This window comes from Taudactylus pleione, unplaced genomic scaffold (genome assembly GCF_031769625.1).
Source record: "Taudactylus pleione unplaced genomic scaffold, aTauple2 ptg000377l, whole genome shotgun sequence".
Lineage (NCBI taxonomy): Eukaryota > Metazoa > Chordata > Amphibia > Anura > Myobatrachidae > Taudactylus > Taudactylus pleione.
In genome coordinates, this window is record NW_028284778.1 from 2,882,546 (window position 1) to 2,902,339 (window position 19,794).

Sequence of the window (19,794 nt, forward strand, 5' to 3'; positions counted from 1 at the left end):
TTGAGAAAAAAAAAAAAACATTTCTACAAGGCAGGGGTAGCCAACCCTGGTCCTCGAGAGCTACCAACAGTGCATGTTTTCCAGGTCTCATCACAGAATCACAAGTATCATAATTAGCTCCACCTGTGGATCTTTTTAAATGTGCCAGTGAGTAATGAATACACCTGTTCACCAGCTAGGTGGTCTGGAAAACATGAACTGTTAGTAGCTCTCAAGGACAGAGGTTGGCTACCCCTGCCATAAAGACGACTGACAGACCTCACCAGGTGTAGCACTAATCAGGACAGACCTCTTTGCACTACCACAAATAGCGAGCGTTCACATGTAGCGCTCGCGCAGAAACAAAAATCACAAGTTTAAAAATGATTATTTGAGGCTGCTGGTGTGAAAGTTATTTGGTCTTAAAGAAAATACAAAATCATTAAAATTATTATTTTGTTTCTCAGATTAGGTGTGATTAGATGTAGTGTTGCTGCCATCTACTGTTATATACAATTATCACATTGTACCATAAAGCAGCCACATACTGTATACTATTGTACATTAAGTACAGCTCTTAATATATTTTTGTCCATTGCCATTCCTTAGTATCGCTATAGTATATTGTAATCCTGACTCCCACCACAGGCTCTTTACAGCACCACTACACGTGAACCATGGATGTAAGTGCACTGTTTAGCCCAGTAATACAGTTCAATCATCTGCTCCCACATCTTTAGGTGAAATGTGTCATTTCAGCAATTGAACCATCATCGAAGCTGACCTGGTGTATAAATCCACTGTGCATCAAGCCTGAAAGATGGCCAGTCACCCTGTGTCTGCTCTGTTAGATGAACCTTCCCCCCCATGTGTGCATCTGATGCAGTGTGGTAATATCACACACTTTTTTTTATTCTTTCATCAGTTTTATATTTATCACCAAATCATCTCATTGCATAGGTATCATACAGCCAACTAAAGGATTCAAAAATTTTAATATTCCTGTAACATTGAAGGGGAAACCAGCGCCGTCACTGGGGTTGGTGTAACCCGCACCACTTTCACCTTCGTGCGTGATATCTGTAAGGACACGCCCCCTGGTATATGACATTTTGGCAGCGTGACCACATATCACACCCCCATTTGAGTCATGCTGTGGGCTTGCCCAGTACTCCGCCCTGAACTGTAAAGATCCATGTACGTCTGTTATGGATTGGGGCAATTAGTTGGGACGCTGTTCAACATGTTTGATTTCATAGACACCTATATTGGGACTATAGATTGCTAGTAAGGAGGCCAATGCCAGCTTATTTTAATCAATCCCAGGTTTGAATTTTTTTTTTTTTTTTTTTTTTTTTTTTTTTAAATAACCACTGTCCAACCCAGGGATTAAGATTTGCATAGTAGTATTGTATTTTTTGGGTCCATACAGCACCGCTGAGCACTAGCACTCTGCTCGGCCCAACCCCGGCTGCGCAGTGTGACCTCGCTCACATCATGCTGCACAGCATCTGAGGCTGAGCCAAGCGCTCAGCAGTGCTGTCCAGCCCAGACAAAAATACTACTATTCAAATCTTAATCCTGCAAATCCCAGAATTGGCCTAGTGCATGGAAGCTATCAGATGATTTGCTGTTACGAGATAAAAAAAAAAAAAAAAAAGTAAAAAAATTATGAACCTTTCACAATTGACAGATGTCTTTCCTGAAAGAAAACTATATGGATGTAGTTATGTAGAGTTTGAGAAGATTGCTCCAATCTTGTGGGAAGCCCTGCAATACATTAGTCAGAATAGGCTGCCTGTGATAATGGAAGTGATGTGGGTGGTTAAGAGATTTCCATGCCTGTGACATCAGGTTTTGGATTGATTCTGAACACTTGATTTTTGGATAGTTTAAATGAGAACTTCAATGTTTCATCAGCATTACACTTACCTGGTCCCCAGTACCTCTTAAGCTGGCCACACACTAGACCAACTTTCATCCAACTTGATTGGTTGGAATGAAAATCTGGTAAGGAATGGGAGTAACTGATGATCAGCAATTTGCTCCTAAATGCCAGAAAAGAGATGAAAATGGTCGTCAGACAAATTTGTTAAATGTTTGATCTAAACAGTTTTTGTCCATTTTCCCGCGTTTGGGAGCAAATTGCTGATTGTCATTTGCTTTCATACCTTACCAGATTTTTATTCCAACCAGTCAACTAGTTGGCTGGTTGGATGTAAGTTGGTCTAGTGTGTGACCAGCTTGATTCTACAGCACAAATCCACCTTTGTGCAAAACTAATCTAATAGCACAGCCACAAACTATGATAATTTACCAGTCTATAATAAATGCAGACATTGCAATCCAGGTCTTAACAGGCGATGTCATTGACACATGGGAGCATACATAGTCAGTGACATTGAGGATACACACTAGACGATGTTGCAGACATGCCATCCGATCCGGCTGACATATGGTCTAGTGTAGGGGTGGGCAGTAAGCGGGCCCCCAGCTGTTGTGGAACTACCACATCCCCAGCATGCCCTGCCACAGTTTTGCTATTTGACCATGCAAAAATTCTTACAACACATGCTGGGATGTGTAGTTTACAGCAAGAGGGCCACTTAGTGTGTACCCAGCTTAAGGGTACTAATTAAGACACCTGTGCTCAAGCATGGATCTCCTCAAAACCCACACTGTTAGTGCTGCTCAAATTCTGTCCTCGAGATGCACTGACGCAGAGCACAGAAAAGTGTTCGAGGGAAGGGACAGCCAATGGAGAGGCCAGAGACTAAATTATCACATTACATATGGATGAGGGGGGGGGGGGGATTGGGGGAAGGTCACCTGTAGTACAAGACTGCGGTCAGGGTAACAGGTCATGTTTTACCATGGGCAATGAAGTAGCTCAAATAGGGAGTTAAAGGATGCACATTTGTTGCGAGGTGGGTCTCATGCATATTTGAGCATGCTGGAAGTGGAGAAAGGGGAATGTGGTGGGTAAGGGTCAGAGGGAGATAAATCCTCAGGGACGGATGTGACCCTATAGCTTGGGGGGAGCACACCGAGTGTTTGGGATGCAGGTGGTTTCTTAAAGGTGACTGCAGCTAAATGGAAAATGGTGGCTGAAAGGTAGATTATACATGGAGCATGGATATAGTGTACATACAGAGGAAGTGATGTTGGACGTGAAGAGGACTTGCATAGTGACAGCAAATTATGACAGAGAGCACTATATGGCACCACACAGAACCAGAGTTTCCCACAATCTCCCTGCCCAATAAGCCGACAAGATCCACAAGTGACATTCTGCTGCAAAAGACTTTATTATATAAACTTCCCATCTGTTTCAGTAACAATACAAGGGGCTGCAAGTTAAAAACACACAAGATCTCCCCCCTCTCCACAATAACCATCTTCCCCTGGGGAGCAAAGGCTACAGAGAAGAACCAGTCACATGAAGGCCAGCGTAATTAGTGCAAATAGTCTTGTGCCATCCCCAGATACGTTATACAAGGACTATTCATGTGGGCGAGTGACAATGAATCTTTGGCTTCTATGTGAACTGGTAAGCTGAATTAGGTTTAAAGCTGAAGATGTCATGGTCTAGTATATTTGCAATCCTCAGTTTCTGGTCCGGCTTCATTCTCATGGGTTCAGTCCACGATCCAATAGCCTCAGCTGTAACCAAGCAACAATATTTTATATCACCCATCGGCTTCCTGATGCCTCCAGGATACAGTTTACTGCTACGGGTGTATGCAAGTATTGCTTATATAAAACAATCTACAATATATGAGGCTTCAGAGAACGGCAGTTATAATCCATGAGGGGACATGGAGGTGCATAGTTCAGCGTAGAGGGGATAAAACACTGTCCAGACATACAAAAGTATAAAGCTCACTTTGACCTGAAATAAAAAAATATAAATAAAGTTACAAGAGAGTACTGGAGAATCTACATTACCAGCTGCTCAGTCTGAGTGATAAATGGCTGCAAATACATCCACTATCACCCATATTCTGCAGAGCCTTCATATCACCTTAATGTCAGAATTACTCAGTGGAAACTCCTTTCTGAATATAGACCAAAGTCAGCGACTTTAGCCAATGATTACTGTGGATGCCAACTACTCAACATTCCCTTCTCTTGCTCTCCCCTCCATGTCAGACCCTTCTAGATCAGCTTCATTATCAGCACAAGCATTTCCTTGATTTTGGACAGGTTGTGCAAAAACTCCATTAGATAGGAGTGTACCTTACTGCTCCCATAGAGGCAAGTCTGATGAGGAGGCCAGTGTTCCTACAGTCCTTCCTCCCCTCACATACTCTAGCAGATTACATACTGGTTTTGAGGATATACAATGGGATATCAATACCTACTTAGGGGAACCAAAGATTCCACACTTACTCTTTTCCCTATCCTGCTGCTGTCTTTCAAGTTAGACTTTTCCCAATCAGACAACGGTCCCCACAGCCATCAAGACACTGGCTCAGACATTGCCACATACTGTGTTTTAAGCTTGGTATACACCATATGATACATCATCAAAAAGCGGTTTGGAACAATTTATTGTACACATCGTATAGGAGCAGGTGTAGCCAACCTCAGTCTTTGAGAGCTACTAACCAGTTCAAGTTTTCCAGACCACCTAGCTGGTGCACAGGTGTAGTTATTCCTCAATAACACGATTCTGTGAGGAGATCTGGAAAACGCAGTTAGTAGCTCTCGAGGACCAGGGTTGGCTACCCCTGATAGAGAGCGTATGCCCTGTCGAAGCTGAATTGGCTGAGACAAGTTCAGTTTAAAATTTTATCGTGGCGACGCCATCTTGCGAATGGCCGCAAGACACCATTTTTGTGGTCAGCGTCAATTCAAGTTATAACTCAGGAGCTAAGAACAGATGGCAATGTTTTTGTTAACCTACCAAGGGCAACTGGAAAAACAAGCTTTCTGAGTAAAAGTAAATAAGAAGAGACAATGGGTATTTTTACATACAAATTGGAAATCCCTGGATGCAGATAAAGTATAGTTGTGGCAATTGTAATATAATATCTACACAATTGGATTTGTCTGAATTCTAGACAGGATGGCCCCAGATTCCACAGCTTGAGGTGGTAATACATTTGCACTTCACACAAGAGTCTGAGAACAAAAGGTTTTGTTTTCCTTTGAACACACAACAGGTGGGGGCCTGCTGACAGAGGGCATGTAGAACTACAACCCTCAGCCATCCACACTGCTGGATGTTCACTTTGTGTATGAGAAATGATGCACTTAAATCTCACCCATTAATAACTAGCGTCCTTATAGCAAACCCCGAATACTCTCACACTACATATTTGCACACAAGGTTCCATTAGCATCAAATTGTATGATTCAAGTTGGTTAAGTTAGTTTAAATGCTAAGAAATAGAGGTTTTTGATATCTAAGGTATTATACATGATAAGCAAGGTGTGTTTGGTTTCGTTCTGATGCGTACGCTTTTTACAGAATCCCGGTGTTATCGGTGGAGAGATCGCATCATGCAAACTCAAGTTACGGATCGCAGAACTTACAAGCAACAAAAATGTTTAGTTGATGGAATGTTACAGGAGGCGTTACCAGAAAGACTCCGGCTGTTAGAGGCAGGGAAAGTCTATTTGAAACAACCTGTTAAATGTGTCGTTATATATGCTTCTCCTCTGGGAACCAGTGAGATCAGCAGGAAGTTCCTCCTTTGTCCTGTTTCAGTCTGGGGGGGAATAAATACATGTGTCCAAACACTGGTTTGCCAGTTCATGCTGAATTTTGGGTGAACTGAGGATATCTAGTCAGAAGTCTATCTCTGGGTCCAGAGGCGCAGCGTATGTATAACCGTACATGGGTCTGTATTATTTCCTTTTACGCCTAACTTGTGTATGTATAGATTGCGTGTAACTGACTGTACTTTTACCTGAATACTACTTGTGCGTTGGAAACAGATTCCACTCCTGTCTTTATTTGCGGTTAAACTGCGTACGCAATTAGCATTCTGTTTAGAGGTTTTAGGCAGGATTTTGTCTTAAAGGTTCTAGGCAGGTGAATCTTAGAGGTTTATAGGAAGGAATATATTAAAAGGTTTATTTACAAATTCTACAGCCCGATCAGTTGGACGATGCATCGTCCAACTGGATGTGCTGCAGATTCAATGGGACAATACAATTAATGCAGTGTAGTTCCATGCAGCATATAATGATCCATCACACGGCAGATGGTCAGATGGTACAAGGTATTGCTGCATAGTCCCAGGCTGTACCCAGCTACAGACTGAAAGCTCTAGCAGTCCGCAACAGCCTATTGCAGACAGTGGATTTGTTACATTCCTTTAAACACTACAATTTTTTTTTTTTTAAACCACATTGTTTTAGGGACCAGCTAAAAACAAAACTAAATCTATATAAAATTATAAACCTACACCTGATCAGGCAGAGCAATGTTCTATAGACCCAGTAATACCCACTTTACACAAGCCTTGGACCTGGGACACTGAGCTGGGGTTCTGTACTTACTCCCGCTAATACATGTGTGATGACTGGGGTGAAGAGTGATGACCCAGTTATAACCAGACATGGGTCTTTCAGTGACCCAGGTCTACAGTCAGGCAGTGGATGCTTGAGATTCCTTAATCTCCAAGCATCACCGAGCCAGCCAACCAGAGCCTTTTAGGCATACCCAGGTTATGTTAATTATACCCCTTTTACACCAAAGTCCTGGGTCTGATCTGGGATTTGGAACAAGTTTCCAACCTGGATCAGACCCTTTTACACTGCGGCACCGACCCAGGCGTCACCATTCACACCAGAGCTGGGTCAGCACTGACCAGGCTCTCCGGCACTGGTGAACAGTGCTTCTTCCCCCTCCGCAACCCTCTTTAATCACTCTGCAGTGGTCTGGATGCAGGGAGGGTGGGTGGGGTGTGCTGTTCAGTTCTTGTTGGGCTGGCGCTGTTTGCAGTGGACGCTTGGAGAGGTCATCTCCAAGCACCGCTGAAGCCAGCCAATCAGCTAGCATGCAGCGTGACCTGGTTTACACGTACAACATGTGATCAACCCTGCAAGCTAGCCAGGTCACAGGATCCAGGTTGATACTTTTACACTAATGAAAATCCCAGGTTGACATGCGTTCATGTGCATCAACCCAGGAATTTTCAGTCAGTGTAAAAAAAAAAAAAAAAAAAAAAAAAAAAAAATAGGGGGCATCACACTATGGGTGAGCCAGGAATAAACCTGCTCCTGAGCAGGGTTGCGGACCTAATACTGCCTATCAGTCTAGACTAGGGGTGGGCAATAAGTTCTCCTCCTCCTCCTCCATTGCTGTAGAACTACACATGCCAGCTGCCCTGCCACAATTATTGCAGTTTGGCCATGCTATAACAGTCACAAGGCATACTGGGATTTGTAGTTCAACAGCTGCTTATTGTCCACCCCTGGTCTAGACTCAGTGAAAGGGGTAGAAATGGAGACTGCAGATCAGCAATAACTGGGTTCTGGATGCAGCCTTACACAATTACATATCAGAAACTACCTTTAACGCTAAACCTGACACCGCAGGTACGGACCAACCCATCAGTTCTGTTTCTTGTATCTTAGGTACACGAAAGTCCCGTCTTGGGTCCTAAAAAGGAACAGTAGTGTTAATACACAATGACTAAGATCAAAATGACTTTTTGGAGCAGTCAACAAGCACAGAATGAAGATGACTGCAGGCAACAAGGGTGATACCAGACAAGGTATAAGACACAAATGAATGCAAATGACAGTTAAGCGATAAGAGTGGTAGTATATGGGTCAGGAGTTACCTGGAGACCTAGAGCACTCTATAGGGACTGGATTTCTATAGCATCTGATCAGGTCATAAAGACAGTGGACACAAGAACCACCGAAACTGTTTCAAGACATTAACAGTTTATAGTCCTGGGTCCACAATGTGTAACAGTATCTGTATCCAGTTAAGGATGCCACATAACAGGCCTAGAGATTATAAAATAAGGGATGGGCCACATCTGCATGGAGCTCACCTAACCACACAAGATTGTAGAACCAGCCACACGCACAGTAGGCAGACCATAAACACACTACACAGACCAGACCTAACACTTCTACTTACTCATTTTTCTCCACAGTGCATGCTGGGTGATGCAGTCTTTTGCACAAAGCATCTACATCAGAGTCCTCATCGACATTCATGGAGACATCCAGCTCGGTCAGCGAGCGGTTTGTATTAATAATAGAGAGGATATCACCACAAATTGTACTGGTCAGGTCACAGTAGCCAATTCTGTAAAGACAGACATGACACCCATTTAGTTGCATCTTAGACATTAGCTGCCATGTTCCAGCTGGGAGACCAACTCAAAGATAATTAACAAAACTTAAATAGTCCACGTTCTTCTATCCTCCCTGTTTCAAGCCAGTACACTATTATACACTGGACACGAGCAGGCTGCAGGTTTTAGAAGACTAGAGACATTGGTCACGGGAGGTGCAACAAAGCTTCTAAAAAGTTTAGTGGACAAGTGTAGAAGTTGCCCCAAAAGTAACCGAATTGCTTCTAGGTAACTTTATAGACAGATACTTGATAACTAGAAGCAGATTGGTTGCTATGGGTAGCAGCTCCAGTTATGACTAGTGTTGTGTACATTTATATTAATCACAATCCCACATAATACACTACTGAAATCAATCATGTGACAGTTTACTTCTAATACATGCTACAGAGAATGCAGAGGCAAGAGTCTCACAATAGTGTACGCACTTCAGCTTTGCAGGTTCACGTATCATTACAAGCTCTACCATAAAGATCTGGACACTTATGGGGTCAATACATCTGCAGTGAACCACCCAAACTCCTTTCTGCCGACACCAAGGATCAGAGAGAGCCAACATGTTACACAATCTCAATTCTCCAATTCAGACCCAAAGACTGTCAGAATCAGCAAGTCAAAAGAGGTTTTACATGTTGAATTTCCAGAGTTACTCGGCTGACTGTTAGTTATCGATATCTGGATTGGTGTTTGGGAATCGGGGCTGACATATGGTCTGCATTCATTGACTAAGATCCATTTATCATAGCACTTGTGCAAAAACAAGAGATATGGTAAGAACTTACCTTTGTTCTCTGTTTCTACAAAGTCCATAGGGTCCACAGGGTTGACCTTGGGGTTATAGCTGGAACAGGATCCATGGGCACCACACAGTTAAGCTTTTAGCTCCCAGGATGCACTTGGGTCCTCCTCTATACCCCGCCCCCGAGCCACAGGCACCTCAGTTGGTAAGCAGCCTAGGCCGGAGGAGAATATGGAACAGAGAGAAGGAAGACTGGAACACACAAGAAACCATACTCACAGCAATAGGAGACGGAAAACCGGAGACCAGCCACACAGCCCATTTGAAGCCAGGTGCGTCAGGGCGGGCGCCCTGTGGACCCTATGGACTTCGTAGAAACAGAGATAACAAAGGTAAGTTCTTACCATATCTCTTGTTTTCTACTTCAGGGTCCATAGGGGGTCCACAGGGTTGACCTTGGGGATGTCCCAAAGCAGTACAACTAAGGGCGGGGACGCTCCTGTGCTGAAAGGAGTACCCGGCGCCCAAAGGATGCATCCTGAGAGGCAAAGGTGTCAAACGCATAGAACCTCAAAAACGTTTGAATTGAAGACCAAGTGGCCGCCCTACACAGCTGAACAGCAGAAGCGCCACGTCTAGAAGCCCAAGAGGGACCCACAGAACGAGTGGAATGAGCCTTAACAGAGGCTGGCACAGGTAAGCCCTCCTGTGCATAAGCCTCACAAATAACGGAACGAAGCCAACGGGCTAACGTTTGTTTGTTGGCAGGCCAACCCCTCTTGTGAAAACCAAAGAGGATAAACAAGGAATCAGACTTCCTAACCGAAGCCGTCCGGTCTACATAAATTCTAAGCGCCCGGACCACATCTAAGGAAGTCTCACCAGCTGAAAGATCAGGGGACTGAAAAGCTGGCACAACAAGTTCCTGATTAATATGGAACTTCGAGACCACTTTGGGCAAAAACTCAGGACGAGTGCGGAGCACCGCTCTGTCCTGGTGAAAAATCAGGAAAGGAGGGCGACAGGAAAGCGCCCCCGATTCAGACACCCTCCTGGCCGAAGCAATTGCCAGGAGAAAAACCGTCTTAAATGTCAGCCACTTGAGCTCCACCGCCTCAAGAGGCTCAAACGGAGGACCCTGCAGGACCCGTAGCACCACCGCCAAGTCCCAAGGAGCCACAGGAGGCACAAAGGGAGGCTGGATCCTGAGAACACCTTGGAAAAAGGTGTGAACGTCTGGTAGTATTGCAATCCGCCGTTGAAACCACACGGACAAGGCGGACACATGAACCTTCAGAGATGCAAGGCGTAAGCCGAGATCCAATCCTGACTGAAGAAATTCCAAGATCCTAGAAACTCGGAACACCTGAGGATCATAAAGTCTGGACTCACACCACTGAAAGTAAGTGTGCCACACTCTGTGATAAATCCGTGCTGAAGCAGGCTTGCGTGCTCTGAGCATCGTACCAATAACCGAACTGGAGAAGCCCCGAGACCTCAAGACGGCTGTCTCAAGAGCCACGCCGTCAAAGACAGCCGACCCAGATCCGGGTAAAGGCAGGGCCCCTGAGACAACAGGTCCCGACGTTGAGGAAGAAGGTACGGAGCGTCGATGGAGAGGCTCCTCAGATCGGAGTACCAAGGACGTCTGGGCCACGCCGGAGCTACCAGCACGAGCATGCCGCCGTCCTGCTTGAATTTCCACAGAACCCGAGGAAGCAGGGATATCGGAGGAAACAGATACGCCAGGTGAAACGTCCATGTCACCGACAGCGCGTCCACCAGACTTGCACCTGCGTCTCTTGTCCTTGACCCGTAAACGGGCAACTTGTGATTGTGACGGGAGGCCATCAAGTCCAGCTCCGGCAGTCCCCACCTGTCCACGAGTAGCTGAAACACCTCTGGGTGAAGCGACCATTCCCCGGGATGCACGTCGTGACGGCTGAGGAAGTCCGCCTCCCAATTGAGGACTCCGGGGATGAAGACCGCCGAGATCGCTGGAATGTGACCCTCCGCCCAAGACAGGATACGAGACACCTCCGACATCGCTGCCTGACTGCGAGTTCCGCCTTGGTGATATACGCCACCGTGGTGGCGTTGTCGGACTGCACCTGTACCGCCCTTCCGTGAAGAGCAGGGCCGGACGACTGCAGGGCCTTGTATACTGCCCGCAGTTCCAGGATGTTGATGGGGAGAAGTGCTTCTTCCGCTGACCAACGACCCTGAAGCGACAAAGAGCCGGTCACTGCCCCCCAACCCCGGAGACTGGCATCCGTCGTGAGCAGGACCCAGTCCGGGATCCAAAATGGGCGCCCCTCGACCAGATGAGCTGTCTGAAGCCACCAAGCCAAAGATAGCCGAACGTCCGGAGACAACACCAGCACCTGAGAGCGGATCCGGTGAGGTAACCCGTTCCATTCTGATAGAATCAGCCCCTGCAGGGGCCGGGAATGGAACTGGGCAAATTCCACCATGTCGAATGTCGACACCATGGACCCCAGAACTCTCATAGCCGAATGGACCGACAGGCGGCAACGGCTCAGGCAACTGCGTATCCGCAGCTGTAGTGAGGCGACCTTCTCCGGAGTCAGGAAGATCCTTTGCGGACGCGAATCCAGCAGGGCTCCCAAATGAACCATCCGCTGTGATGGAATCAGAGAGGACTTTTTCCAATTTATCAACCACCTGTGTGCTTGCAGGCAAGCGATCGTCAGGTGGAGATGTTGAAGCAGTACCTCCGGGGAGCTCGCCAGCAACAGGAGGTCGTCCAGGTACGGCAGCAGCCGTACATTCTGGTTCCGAAGATGTGCGGCCATGACCGCCATAATCTTCGTGAACACCCTCGGTGCCGTGGAGAGACCAAAGGGTAGCGCCCGGAACTGATAGTGGTGTTGAAGGATAGCGAACCTCAGATACCGCTGGTGTGAAGATGCTATCGGAACATGGAGGTAGGCGTCCTGGATGTCCAGGGACACCATGTAATCCCCCGGTTCCATCGCCAGAATGATGGAACGTAACGTTTCCATCCTGAACTTGGGAACTCTGAGGAATTTGTTCAGAGACTTCAAGTTGAGGATAGGGCGATGAGAACCATTGGGTTTCTGCACCAGAAACAGAGACGAATAATACCCCGTCCCTCGTTGTGATAGAGGAACGGGAACAATGACCCCTGCTTTCAGCAAGGACTCTATAGCCTCCTGAACCTGTAATGCCTTGGTCTTGTTCTGAGAAGGACTTGTGCAGAAAAACTGGTGGGGTGGTCTGTGCCGAAAAGACAGGGCGTACCCCTGGGAGACCACTACTCGAACCCAGGCATCCGTGGTGGTATTGTGCCAGCACTGGGCAAATAGAAGAAGTCGGCCTCCCACTCTGAGGTCCCCCAGAGGGAGGCCCGTCCCATCAGGCCGCAGGTTTATCTTCCTGCTTGGAAGGGCGCCGAGCACTCCAGGCTTGCTTCTTGGGTTTAGAGGCCGTCTTACTCGCAGACTGTCTCGGGAAGGACTGACCTTTCGCCTTACCCTGAACCCGAAAGGAACGAAAAGCCGAACTCCGAACCTTAGCAGGCAGTGCTGCCGAAGGTAGGAAGGCCGACTTGGATTTAGCCAGGGTGTCCACTATTTTGTCCAAGTCCGGACCAAATAGTAATTCCCCATTGAAAGGTAAGGCCTCCAGACCTTTCTTTGAATCAGAGTCCGCTCTCCAGGACCGCAACCATAAGGATCGGCGGGCAGACACCGCTGCAGCCGATACCCGCGAGGTCAGCAGACTAGCATCTAAAGAAGCTTCTCCAATGTAAGAAGCGGCGTCCCTCATTTGTCCCAACAACGCCCGCTGGACATCCGGAGCGTCGTCCGGGAAGGTATCTTCCAATGCATTGGCCCACCCCTCAATGGCCTTGGCCACCCAGGAACGGTCGGGCCACCGCCCCGGAGAGGGAGTAAATAGACTTTAAGCAAGTCTCAACTTTCCTGTCCATGGGATCCTTCAGCGAGGATATCGACGGTAATGGTAAGGTGGCGCCCCGAGTTAAACGGGTGACATGGGAATCCACCGCCGGTGGAGTTTCCCATTTTTTACAATGTGCCTCAGGGAAGGGGTAATTAGAAGCCAACCGCTTCTGAGGAAGGAATCTCTTACTGGGCGCCTGCCAAGCTACCGCCATATGATCCGTCAACTGATCCGACAGGGGAAACACCGCAGAAGCCACCTTAGTTTTTTTGAAACTAGGAAACTTCGACCTAGGAACCGGTGCCTCATCCTCTATAAGAAGAATAGCTCGCACCGCCCTAACTAGTGCTCGCACATTAATGGACGACTTGGTATCCATTTCCTGGACCGAGGCGTCCGAGTCAGTGTCATCAGGGACCTCCCCATCATCTGAGGAACCCTCTGAGTCCGATACCTGAGCAGCCCGTGTCATGAGTGGGCGTTTAGAAATCCTAGAAGGCATGTCAGTCTGCAACATTGACTGAAAAGCCGAGGAAGCGGCCGCCAAATTTTGCACGGAGTTGGAGAGCACATCCACCCATGGTGGAGGCGTTGCCATAGGGGCCTGAAAAGGTACCACAGGCTGCTGCGGCACAGGGGAAGCCTGTATATACATAGGCAACCCCGCATAGGGACCAACTGATTGAGACCCAGGAGGACTCCACAATAACTGCGGGACACCCGGGGAATGGGGGATGGTCGGCTGGGGCACCGCCCTAGTAGGGAGAGCAGTCGGGACCGACAGACGGTCCGCAATAGACACCAGCACTTGAGAAAACATCGCCCACGGTGGTTCCTGCGCCAGAGAAGGTCTGGATGGGCCAGGAGCCACCTGGCATCGACTACACAGGCCATCCTGTGACAAATCCTCCCTATCTACTCCTGCAGAACAGCGTCCGCAGGAGGCCAACACCGGAGCCACTGAGCGCTCAACCTCCTCGTCTGACATGACAGAATATATTATATATCTGGCACCAGGGTAGAAGTAAAACGCACTCACCGGTGTGCTGAACAACAGCCCACAATATGGCACTGAGTAGCACACAACTGTATGTGACGGACCTCACAAATACGTGATCTATATAAGTGAGGTCAGTAGAAACGCCCCTCCCCCACACACCTGCAGGGCTTGTAGGAGAAGTAAAGGGATAGGTATAAGCTGACAGTAAGCGGAAAATAAGCACAGACAGGCAGCACTAGCAAAAAGTCACATACCATGCAGGAAGATATACTCACTGCACCTTTACACTACAATCAACCTGCCCAGATTCAGTGTCTGGGAGGGCTATAGTGCTGTGTACGCTGTCCTTAATCAGGGGAGAGGTACACAGGGGGACCGGTCCGCATGCTCCCTGAGATCTGCGCTGCCACTGGGAAAATGGCCGCTGGAGACCTCAGAGGAGGAGTGGCCGAGGAATCTGCAGCTCAGCGACGCCAGAGTGCGTGCTGAAAGGCGCGCTGAGCTGAGGGGAGGAGCCGCTGACAGGGAAGGCTTCCTCCCCTGGCTGGCCATTAACCCCAGGGATGCTGGCTATCCCTGGTGGTCTAGTGGTCCCACGGGTTATGGGGGGGCCCGCCGCCACTGCCAGCAGCCTCCGGTCTGTCCCCCGGACCGGAGGCTAAAGGACTGCATTTAAGGCATTCCGCGCGCCGCCGCTAGCCAGCGATGCGCGGCATACCTGAATCCCCGGCGACTCCGGCAGCAGTCCTGGGAGGTAGACAGAGTCCGGCTAGTACGGACTCTGTCCTCCCGCCGCGATCCCCAGATCAGTACTGGCGTCGCGGCGCCAGTCGGGGATCAGAGCGGCAGCGTGGGCGTCTGTACAGACAGCCCTTCGCTGCCGTCTGTAGTAAAAATAGATTAAAAATAAATAAAATTTAACTTAAAATAAAAAGCTTCTGGGGGCTGCTCCTGCAGCCCCCCTGCGCGGTGACCGACTCCGGCCGGGCACCAGCTTACACTGAGGTGCCTGTGGCTCGGGGGCGGGGTATAGAGGAGGACCCAAGTGCATCCTGGGAGCTAAAAGCTTGGGGTGCCCATGGATCCTGTTCCAGCTATAACCCCAAGGTCAACCCTGTGGACCCCCTATGGACCCTGAAGTAGAAATAAGTTTATTACTTTCATTGATTTATTCAGACACCCTTACCATTCTATCATAAGTGGGTGGGGGGAGGTAGAGAGCTTTTATGGTTATATACGTGATCAGGTCACTTCAGCCCACGTGATTTGGAGTTTCATCTCAGTAACCATGCCATACCAGACAACATGCCAAAACACTTTAAATGTGAACAATGAGCCATTAGGCTATGACAGTTCATATCAATGCATGATACTAAGGGCAGCTTTCTATGGTAGCAAATAACTACATCTCAGAGAATGGCTAATACAATACGTTCTGAAGTGTGAATACATGCCATGTACAAACCATCTGAAACACCCTTGTTTAGATCATAATAATCACACAATGGGATATTGCAGAGCTAAAATTGTTAATACCTTCTCCAACTGTCTCTGCAGGTTTTAGTTCACGCACATAAATTCTGTATGTACAATCCAAAATAAAAGACATTTTAATAGCGAAAATAATCCAAACAAAAGCCAATGTGCATTCTATGAAATTTTCAAGCTCCTCTATTCTGTATGAATATATATCAACTTGTTTAGCCTTTAGAAGCTTTGATACATCTCCCCTCTAACAAATATGAAGCTGTATAAAACAGGCGGTTCCATTAAAGGATTTATGAGGAACATTACATGTAGATTCCATTCTGCTGTCAGTTGACCTGAGCAGAATATCAAAGGGCTGTGTTATAGACATCTATAATCCCTGCTCCCTACAGCTAAAAGTTCATGCTCTGGTGTCTATACATAGGAGAGCCAGTTGTCATAGTGCCATATCATACCCTCTTCATCCCATACACCAGTGCACCTCTCCTGCTGTAGGGTGCCACCCAAGTCACCCGCATGGAAGCTTTATTCTGGCCTGGCAGTATACAATTTCTTACCTCACCACCTGCAGGTTACAGCTTGGGTCCCCGAGAGCCTCGCACAGAACCTTTACTCCGGACTCGTCAAACTGGTTTCCTGCCAGGTCCAGTCGGGTCAGGGAGCGGTTTTTGATGATAACAGAGCGGAGGTCACCACAGGATGAGGTGGTCAGTTCACAGCCATACACGCTGCAGAGACAACATGGCAATCGGTTTGAAATAACTTGAAGGTCACCCACAGTGACTGTTAGGGTCCAGCTAAGTGCTGCCGCCATCACCCACCCATTCTTAGACCAGCCAGTGATTATACTCCATTCCCAGTTATGGGGGGGGGGGGGGGGGGCTAGTTCGTGAACTGTATAGTCAACGAAAAGCTTTATATAAAAAAAAAAAAAAAAAAAAAAAACCACACTTTGTTAAATAGGAGGATGGACTGCTAAAGTGGACCCAAGTCGATTTGTAAACTGCACACCTTACAGTCCCCAACAGAAACTTTGCTCCAGTCATTAGAGCAAGTTACAGTATAGTTCTCACCTCAGGTCACGCAAAGAACAAGCTGGATCCATCAGCGCCTCACACAAGGGCTTCACACCAGCATCCTCCAGCCTATTCCATGTCAGGTCTAGTTTGGTCAGGGACCGACTGGTGGCTATGACAGATCGGAGATAATCACCGGCAGAGGAGGTCAGGTCACAGTTGGACAATCTGCGGAGAGGAAACAGTCATTACCATCTGCACTTATATTTACTTGTAACCGAATTAGAAGAAACCAGGGTTTGTATCCAATTCAGGCCAGGATTTCACAGACTGTCCACAAGGCACCCTAACCAGTTAAGGATATCCATGCTTATGCACAGACTATAATCAAACAGATTGAAGCACTAATGAAGTTACTTGTGCTCAAGTAGGGTGATAACTAAAACCTGGACAGTTTGGGTACCTTGAGAACAGTTTGAAAACCCTGCTGTAGGCAATTACTAATCATAGGGAAAACTGCTATGCATTGTATTTCACACTATGGTATAATCCAATTAGCCACGAGTCCCCTCAGCGTGCAGCTGTATGCCACACTTACAGTACCACCGGACTTGCAGATTTTTTGTTCTTAGACCCATAGGGGCAGCTTACAAAAAAGTAGGAGTCTGGCATTAGAAAGGGCCGAAAGGGGCGAGTTCAGGTGCCGTTGCAGTGGCATTGTACTCCATTATGACGGCAACTCGCCCCTTCATGGGTAATTGGACTGACACCTAGGCATAAGAGGATTCTCAGAACTCAGGTACCACCACATAATACTCAGCTATTCATACTCAAAGCCTCCCTTTGTAAAAATGACAAGACACTTTCAGCCTATTCTTACTCACAAATTATAGTCACTCTCCATATTTTCTGCTTCATTTTAGAGGACAGTCTCTCACCTGTACAACATTAATACTGGGGCTTTGGGTAACCTTTCCAATTTCCTGAACTGAAAAGCTTCCACCTTACTGGCACCAAACAGCCTCATACCATTACACTTCCTCCGCCATACTTGAAATACAAAGATGGAGGGGTGTTTGATGTCAACTCAAATGTTATTTTCTTCCAGCCAAACGCCTCAAACTTTGACTAGTCTGTACAGAAATCTTTTCCTCCACCATCCGATATTTGTTCTTTCCCCCCCCTCTATTTAGCTATTCCAAATAGCTTTTCCTCAGCAAATCTACCCATACGGACAGCATTCTACATCTCGGGAAAGACTGTCTAGTCACGGCTGAATGCATACTTAAATATGTATGAGATTGGTTATCGTATTGAAGCAGTAGGATATCCTTGCCGCCACCTGACGCTTTGGAACTACACATCCCAGTGTGCCCCAAGAGCAAAACTGTGGCAGGGTATGCTGGGGTGTATAGTTCCACAGCAGCTGGAGGGTGGCACATTGAATACCCCCTGCTCTAGGGTACAATTCGTGTATTCTTACTGAAGGGTGACAAGAGCAGTGACAACCTTAAGCTGGACATCTTACACAAGCTCCTGCAAGGTACAGGCCGGATCCTGGAGTCCATCACATAGATGCTTTAGGCCAGCGTCCTGGAGATTGTTGTACGTCAGATCCAGGGCATTCAGGGAACGATTTGACACCAGCACTGCATGGAAATCCTTACAGCTCTCTGACGTGAAATTACTTTCATGTAACCTGCAAAGAGAATATAGCATGTGACCCGATGAGTTTCCAGCTTGCTATACTAATCAATACTCAGGGCTTTATTTCTGCAATCGGGTGCTACAGATAATCTAATGTAAGGATATGAGAAGCCTTGCTTACAAATGCATTGAGAGAAAAATAGAGTGGAGATTAATGCACCTTTCACTTTCTAGTAGTAGAATTAACTACTGCAGCCTAGGTAATTTGGGAATATATAGTTTCTCTAAATGGTTACCAGCTAACCTCCTACAGGGTACAGCCCACACGTCATTCTGTGACTAACAGCACAATTACCGGAGCTCTTTCAGAGTGCAGCCTGGGTGTTTGAGTCCTTCGCAGAGGCGCTTTACACCAGAGTCCTGGAGATCATTATCCCTCATGTACAGTGTGGTGAGTGATCGGTTAGTAAGGAGAGCAGAGCCGAGATACTCACAGCAAGCTGGGGTCAGACTAGAGTAGTCCATCCTGTGGGTAGAAGAAAACACTTAAATATCATCTACCCCATTCAAGTCCTTGAGATAGAAGCACCATGTTGTGCGCAGAACCCCCGCAGGGTTGTACAGCCTTTCAGATAACTGAGGAATTTAAATTAGAATTGAATCAACTCCTTATTGGAACCATTTTGGACATCCAGGAATGGCCCAACAGCCTACAGACCAAATACATTATGGGGAAAGGGTACTACACAGTGTTAAAAGCAGTATAGAGCCATTGCCATGGAATATACATTCCAAGGTAGATGAATCCTTGGTTAGCAAGTCAACCTGCCCAGCGTTAGTCGCATGTCAAACGGGTACCAAGCCAGCGGACATGTACCAGTAAAGGATCTCTTCATGATTCTTGCAGATGCAGACAGGATGGGGTCAGTTAAAGGATACAGATCATAAAGCAATCACTATACAAAAAAAAAAAATAGGAGAAATATGAGATGGTAAGAACTTACCTTTGTTATCTCTATTTCTATGAAGTCCATAGGGTTCCACAGGATACCTTGGGGTATAGGTGATGACATCGGGAACCATAGAGTTAAGTTAAGTTCTCAGTCCTCCCAGGATGCACTAGGGTCCCCCTCCTATACCCCGCCAAGGCATCTCAGTTAGTTACCAAGCCATAGGCCGGAGGAGGAGAAGGAAGAGAGAAGAAAGATCCGGACACACAAGAATCACATTCTCACCAGAGGGAGACGGAAAAACCGGTGACCAGAGTAAAGCCCATCTGCAGCACAGGGGCGACAGGGCGGGAGTCCTGTGGAACCCTATGGACTTTGTAGAAATAGAGATAACAAAAGGTAAGTTCTTCCAGTCTCATATTTTCTACTTCAGGGTCCATAGGGTATCCACAGATACCTTGGGGATGTCCCAAAGCAGTATCCTTTAAGGGTGGGATGCTCCTGTGCTGAAAGGAGAATCCGCCGCCCGAAGGAAGCATCCTGAGAGGTGAAGGTGTCAAATCTGTAATACCTCACGAAGGTATGGACAGAGGACCACGAAGCAGCCTTGCAGATCTGGACTGCAGAGGCACCACGTCGAGCTGCCCACGAAGGACCCACAGACTTAGGGGAATGAGCCTTCAGAGAAGGAGGAACC

At 47.3% G+C, this 19,794-nt stretch overlaps 1 protein-coding gene across 1 annotated transcript in view; it reads right to left on the bottom strand.

Moving 5' to 3' along the window:
- Positions 1-3,268: 3,268 nt before the first annotated feature.
- The window catches only part of LOC148508020 (NACHT, LRR and PYD domains-containing protein 14-like), a 29,772-nt gene continuing 13,246 nt past the window's right edge, over positions 3,269-19,794 (bottom strand). Inside the window, exons 7-13 of the mRNA XM_088445158.1 lie at positions 18,503-18,673; positions 18,029-18,199; positions 16,558-16,728; positions 16,042-16,212; positions 8,090-8,260; positions 7,508-7,597; positions 3,269-3,871 (exon numbers count right to left, since the gene is read on the bottom strand). Coding sequence (XP_088301284.1) covers positions 7,549-7,597; positions 8,090-8,260; positions 16,042-16,212; positions 16,558-16,728; positions 18,029-18,199; positions 18,503-18,673 — 904 coding nt within the window. The 3' untranslated portion in view covers positions 3,269-3,871; positions 7,508-7,548. The remainder of the gene's footprint in view (positions 3,872-7,507; positions 7,598-8,089; positions 8,261-16,041; positions 16,213-16,557; positions 16,729-18,028; positions 18,200-18,502; positions 18,674-19,794) is intronic.